The 7120-nt window shown below is 39.9% G+C and overlaps 1 protein-coding gene across 1 annotated transcript; it reads right to left on the reverse strand.

The window, feature by feature from the left end:
- Window positions 1-988: 988 nt before the first annotated feature.
- On the reverse strand, window positions 989-2378 carry LOC128496720 (rho GTPase-activating protein 28-like). The gene is made up of 3 exons (XM_053466481.1): window positions 2285-2378; window positions 1767-1831; window positions 989-1204 (listed from the first exon to the last, which is right to left on the reverse strand). The coding sequence occupies exons 1-3, from the start codon at window positions 2350-2352 to the stop codon at window positions 1113-1115; spliced, it is 225 nt and encodes a 74-aa protein (XP_053322456.1). The 5' UTR covers window positions 2353-2378; the 3' UTR covers window positions 989-1112.
- Window positions 2379-7120: the final 4742 nt, after the last annotated feature.

Here is a 7120-nt window from a genome sequence, read left to right on the forward strand (position 1 = left end):
GGATTGTTCTTTTATGCCAAGTATGTTGACTTTATTCTATTTCATGTTTTGGTGGGTTTTAATCATGGTTACTAACACTGACGCAGCTTTTAACAAGGAGAAGCATAGCAAACACTGATACGTGGCCAGGGTCGTGGTTGAGCTAAAAATGTGTGATCGGACAATATATTTTGATAATATGAATCTTTTGTCGCAAACATAGACACAAATATTTGCTTTTCTTTAGTAACCTGGAGAAGCCATTAGGTTCATCTGTAAAAAGCCCGATGGGCTGGTGGAATGTTAACTTGGATTGCTTTAGTTTGGTATAATAGGTTTGCATCTATATGCATCTAATGTAGTATATAACTAGCAATATACCAGAAATGTCCTTTTTTTAAGTTAAGGTTGTTTTTTCAATAAATTATTTGAGATGCTTAGAACATTCTGCCGTAAGAACTAGTGATACAGGTTAACCTCTCGCTACAATACTGAAATAATGTAAGACTGGTTACACATACACACATACATGCACAATATTATGATACATTACAATACAAATTGAAACACCGGTGCCTGTACAAAATGATATAAACATAACTGTACATAGTGGTTTATACATAAGAATGTACAAAATTGAGATACCATCAGGCTGTGAAATACATAAGTGAGGCACTTATATCACATAAAACATTTAACGTTAATAATAAAAATGTTACTAGAAAAGAAATATTGTTACTATCAAAGGATTATGGGGTCCTAGTTTGTCCAGGAGTGCATTTTAACAGATACACAAGCCAAATCTGTACGTCAAAAATAATACTTTTATGTGATCAGACTGATGACCTCATGGATATCTTGACCGTCTGTCCCTTATGTAGGTAGGTTTTTGTTGGTGTGTCATTTCACTATATATTTTTAGTATATATTCCCTAGAAACATTTTTCCATGGTCTGCTCTTTTCCTGAAAGGGTTACGGTTTCATTCTCCTTGTGGTTTAGTACCTCTATTTCTTTTCAAAGTCTTGAGCCGAGTCTCCATCATTATTGTTCCTATTGCTCAGAGTCTTCTGCATTCCATTGGCGCAGTCTACTGCATTTGTAAAGCATGTCCTTCAAATCACCTTCACATTTTCAGCTGTTTTTTGGCTTTAAAATCCATTCTGCGCGAGGGTTCACATTGTACACATCCAACATATAGGTATCTGGATCCAGGCAATGCTCTCCTAAGATAAACATAGGCAAAGGTCATTAGTGAAGACTAGGAAACATAAACCATTGCTATAAGACACTGGTGAACCATCTCCACCCAAAAAATACATATATAATATATATATATATATATATATATATATATATATATATATATATATATATATATATATATATACATACCGGTATATTAGTCACTAAGTAATTCTAGTATGAGGTCTTTTATACTATTTATGGAATCTAAATAGAAAAACAATGATAGTTGAGCTATTAGGCATTTACTAGTTTTTAATGAACCTGTATAAAGGGAGATAAATAATATTTTCTTAAAACTTCCAAAAAAGGACCTCATTGTTTAAGTTTTATAAGCAATTGCCAAGAAAAATCAATAAAATAATTCAGTACCTAAATAGTGCTGACACTAGTGCTGGTCCAATATGAACTATCGACCAGTAGAGTACTAGCAATCAGTCAGTTGACTTTATAAAATCTAATTTGCTGATATTCTCTCATATTTCTCCCATGCCAGTACACATGATGTAAGTTCTATGGAACCATTTGGTATACCATGCTTACCTATATTTCCTCCTATTTCATATAAACTTTGGTTGTTTATTCTGTCACTGTCTGGTGTTCCGTTACTACAAAGAAGAAGACAAATTATAAAACGTTATAATAATGTGGACAAAAATGGGCAGATGATTAACACCTTTTTTTATCAAGCTGCTGGAATACCTCTCTCATCTGCCATCAAATTGTATGTTAATCTAATATAAAACATATTCAACGTAATTATTTCTCAAGTTACAGGACAAGAAGGAAACTCGCACAAATAGTTTCTAGGCACACGGAAGAAACACACTCTGGCGAAATGATGCTAAATTAACACAGAGCGTATCAAAGTAACATATCTAGTAGAACTTATCTTTTTTTTTAAATCGAAATTGAAAAAGACATACACCGAACACTGTGATACCAGATTTATATTACACATAATAAAGGTCACTCTGTAGGTTATCCAAAATAATTGAAATGACTACTGTTATTAAACCTGTCATTTTGAAGGAAATGTAAAAATGTGGTCCTCTTCACACCTGTTTTCGCACTGAAACCTTGCCAAGATGTCTTTGGCTTTCGTCCGACTGTTCAGCTGGATCGCCATGGAAACCTTTGAGTGCAATGGAGCGTAAACTCTTATCACTTCTTCAGGTACATCACAGTGCTGTAATACAATAGCAAAGCACAACTGTGATAACTAGCACGGGGACTGGTATAACTTAATCAGGTCTTCTCAATCATCGCGGATGCCATGTATTACATCACTTTACATTTCATTTACAGAACGCCAGAAGAACAATAATCTTATTTACATTTGGAAAAAAAATGAGTAGCTTTTATGATCCATTTTGTTATTTTTTTGTTGGATATGTTAGATGCCTAGCCCACTATAAAGCAGCTTCTCATATGTTTAGCGAGAACTTGACATGTATGCATGTGATGCTGGTCAACAAGCTACATCTGGGCATAAGTACTTACATTGTATACTTAAACTCATAGTATTTCATTTCCTCCTATTTGTTCAGGTTACATATACAACTGACGTGCAAAATCCTGTTTATATTAGTTACTCAAATATTCTTTGGAATTTATTTAAGCCAGCTTTGGAAAAGTACTAGAAAAACTATTTTTTAGAAAAAGTTTTTTTTTTTTTTTTACTATGCCTTTAAATTACTTTTCACATTTGATTATTCTTTCTTGTCCTTTTGTTGGTCAATGAAATAATCTCATTAATTAAGTTATCCACAGCAGGGAATAGCTACATTATAAATGAGATCAAAGTAGGTTTAAATGTATTGTGTAAAGTACCTATGAATGAAAGGGGAGATTATCAGGTTGTAGGTTAAATGAGGCTGCCATCGTTCTACTTTGTAAAAAGTCTGTCTATCGGTGCTAAGAGAACAATAATAAAAAAAAGTTCATTGAAGTAACATGGCCTTTTCTGAATATCAGCCAACAGTACCTCACGTCTTTCAGGTCTTTCTCTTTCCATTGTCTTCCTCCGTAACAGCTTCCTTACACTTTTATCGAAAATTAGCTGCTTTTTGTTATTACTCAAAGCTGCGTCATTCATTTTACGAACTTGAGAAATTAAAAAGGATGGAACCTAGGTCAACACAGGGAAAAAAAACAAATAAAACACATTAGTGGAGGTCCTTCTACAACGTGTCTGTCTTCTTCTGTATATATGCCACCCAGCAATTTTAGCATAACATAAATTTTCAGTTGGTTACTACATGGGATGCTAAAAGTAACTTATTAACAAAATAATCAGCCAAGTGATTATAGATAAAGACGTATAGCGGATGTATGCAGAGATAAGCAGCCAAAACCCAGACACATGGATTACTTTATTGTAAGGGGACAACAGTTGGGAGCTGTTCGTTTGTACGAATTGGCAGCTTTTTAAAGCAAAAGGCTCTATTATTTTACATCTGGCTATGTTTAAAAGTAAATATTATTATGAAAAGCTTAAGTTTGATGTACCAACAGGAATTAAGAGATTCCACTCAATGGACTATTTACAGTATTTAGTACAGTTTCCTTTAGGGTTATCCCACATACATATCCTGTAGGCTTTAATATGAAAAAAATATGTGGATATGGAGCGGTACAACTGGATAACCATAGACAAATATGTACAGCTACATAAGCTTTTAAGACCTCAGATGTCTCTTCTTCTGATGGAATTCATGTGTCTTGTATGTGTGAGGACAAGAGGTCATAATCTTAAAGTAGTAGGTCAGAAGCTTAGATGTAATGGAAGAAAGTTTTCCTATGATGACAGTGTGATAGGTTAGTGGTAGGTTAATGGAACAACCTCCCAGCGGTAGTGGTCGAGGCTAATACAGTGAGGGAATTTAAACTTGCATGGGATAAGGATATGGCTATTCCTAATCTAGGACGAGACCAAGGACTGATTGAGGATTGAGTCTTCACAACAGGATTAATGGGCTGAATGGTTATTATCTGTCCTCAAATTCTACGTTTTCTATATTTTTCATCTGATCTGAAGAAGGGACTTGTGAGCAGGGCCGGACTGGCCCACCGGGATACCGGGAAATTTCCCGGTGGGCCGGCAGGTCCGTGGGCTGGGCGGCCCGCAGACTTACCCTGAAGACAGCCGCTGAGCGGCTGCAAATGACATTGAAGGCCTCCCTCTGCGCCAGGGACGGGCTGGGCAGGGGGGCAATTGCCCCCCAGGCTGCCCGAAATCTAATCAAAGCGGCCGCTGGGTGCTGATGCGGCCGGCATCAGCACCCAGCAGCCGTGTGCGATGGCCGTCTAGTGATGGGAGCAGCGTGAGGGGTGAAAGCTCCGCCCCCTCGCACTGACCTTTCACCCCTCACGCTGCTCCCATCACTATGCGGCCATCAGACTGCTGGGAATGTAATCTAAACGGCCGGTGCGTGCTGATGCCGCCGGCCGGCTCTGCTTTAATACTTTTTTTTTTACTTTATATGGCAAGCCGATCCAGCTTACCGTATAAATAAAAAAAAGTGTTAAAGTAGCTCCGGCCGGCGGCATCAGCACGCACCGGCCGTTTAGATTACATTCCCAGCAGTCTGATGGCTGCATAGTGATGGGAGCAGCGTGAGGTGGAAGCTCCGCCCCCTCGCACTCAGACTGCTGCAGCACCGGATGGCTGGTCAGTGACATCCTGTCAGCATAAAGGAGAACAGTGTGGAGCTACCAGAGGACGGAAGTCAAGAGAAGTAGGTGAGTAAACCAATGTATTTTTTGTACTGTGTAATATTTTTCTGTATTTGTTAAAAACAAAAAAAATCGGCATGTGTGTTGATGTAAGTGTGACCCCTATATGCTCCTCTGCCCCATGATATGCCTTTTAACCCCCTTTATGCCACTCTGCCTCCAGAAATGCCTTATACCCCCCTATATGCCACTCTGTCCCATGATATGCCTTTTAACCCCCTATATGCCAGAGCTGCATATAGGGGTATAAGGCATTTCTGGATGCAGAGTGACATATAGGGGGTCAAAAGGCATATCTGGAGGCAGAGTGGCATAAAGGGGGTTAAAAGGCATATCATGGGGCAGAGTGGCATATAGGGGGCATAAGGCTTTTCTGGAGGCAGATTGCCCCATGATATGCCTTTTAACCCCCTTCATGCCACTCTGCCTCCAGAAATGCCTTATACCCCCCTATATGCCACTCTGTCCCATGATATGCCTTTTAACCCCCTATATGGCAGAGTGGCATATAGGGGGTTAGAAGGCATATCATGGGACAGAGTGGCATATAGGGGTATAAGGCATTTCTGGATGCAGTGACATATAGGGGGTCAAAAGGCATATCTGGAGGTAGAGTGGCAAAAAGGGGGTTAAAAGGCATATCACGGGGCAGAGGGGCATATAGGAGGGTTGAGGCATATCAGAGAGGCAGAGTGGCATATAGGGGGTATAAGGCTTTTCTGGAGGCAGAGTGCCCCATGATATGCCTTTTAACCCCCTTTATGCCACTCTGCCTCCAGAAATGCCTTATACCCCCTATATGCCACTCTGCCCCATGATATGCCTTTTAACCCCCTATATGCCAGAGTTGCATATAGGGGTATAAGGCATTTCTGGATGCAGAGTGACATATAGGGGGTCAAAAGGCATATCTGGAGGCAGAGTGGCATAAAGGGGGTTAAAAGGCATATCATGGGGCAGAGTGGCATATAGGGGGCATAAGGCTTTTCTAGAGGCAGATTGCCCCATGATATGCCTTTTAACCCCCTTCATGCCACTCTGCCTCCAGAAATGCCTTATACCCCCCCTATATGCCACTCTGTCCCATGATATGCCTTTTAACCCCCTATATGGCAGAGTGGCATATAGGGGGTTAGAAGGCATATCATGGGACAGAGTGGCATATAGGGGTATAAGGCATTTCTGGATGCAGTGACATATAGGGGGTCAAAAGGCATATCTGGAGGTAGAGTGGCAAAAAGGGGGTTAAAAGGCATATCACGGGGCAGAGGGGCATATAGGAGGGTTGAGGCATATCAGAGAGGCAGAGTGGCATATAGGGGGTATAAGGCTTTTCTGGAGGCAGAGTGCCCCATTATATGCCTTTTAACCCCCTTTATGCCACTCTGCCTCCAGAAATGCCTTATACCCCCCTATATGCCACTCTGTCCCATGATATGCCTTTTAACCCCCTATATGCCAGAGTGACATATAGGGGTATAAGGCATTTCTGGAGGCAGAGTGGCCATGATATGCCTTTTAACCCCCTTTATGCCACTCTGCCTCCAGGAATGCCTTATACCCACTATATGCCACTCTGTCCCATGATATGCCTTTTAACCCCCTATATGGCAGAGTGGCATATTTGGGGTTAGAAGGCATATCATGGGGCAGACTGGCATATAGGGGCCATAAGACATTTCTGGAGGCAGAGTGGCATATAGGGGGTTTGAAGGCATATCAGGGGGGCAGAGGTGCATAACTCGGGAGTAGGTTGTCAAATGAAAGGAAATAAAAACCAAACATGTCTCAATCATAGCTTTTATTAAATATGGAAAAAAATAGTCTACATGAATTAATAAAGAAATAAAAGTTTCTTACCAGAATATCGTGAAGAATAATGTGATCAGTGTTTTGTTCCACTGAATAAAATGGAACTCTTTCATCTAAAAATGTTCGCAGTAGTAAATGTTTTGATCCCATTATGTGTAATGTATTTCATTTATTAGGGCCTTTTAACACTTTTGCTTTCTGGCATTTTAATACAAATAATGAGATAAAAAGAATGGCACATATATATAGGTATGTATAAGGGGTGCGTGTGGGTATAAGAGCTTCACCGTGAGATAAACTATATGGGGCTGGTCTCCAAATTTTTCCAGGGCTGCTTTTCGGTCCCA

The sequence above is a fragment of the Spea bombifrons genome, chromosome 5 (assembly GCF_027358695.1).
Source record: "Spea bombifrons isolate aSpeBom1 chromosome 5, aSpeBom1.2.pri, whole genome shotgun sequence".
NCBI lineage: Eukaryota > Metazoa > Chordata > Amphibia > Anura > Pelobatidae > Spea > Spea bombifrons.

Excerpts from the sequence above, each read along its gene's own strand:
- LOC128496720 (XM_053466481.1), bottom strand. The coding sequence starts at position 2,352 with ATGGCGATCCAGCTGAACAGTCGGACGAAAGCCAAAGACATCTTGGCA. Across the intron at positions 1,832-2,284 it reads AGGTTTCAGTGCGAAAACAG|TAACGGAACACCAGACAGTG; the intron begins GTGTGAAGAGGA and ends TCTTCTTTGTAG. Across the intron at positions 1,205-1,766 it reads TGAAATAGGAGGAAATATAG|GAGAGCATTGCCTGGATCCA; the intron begins GTAAGCATGGTA and ends TGTTTATCTTAG.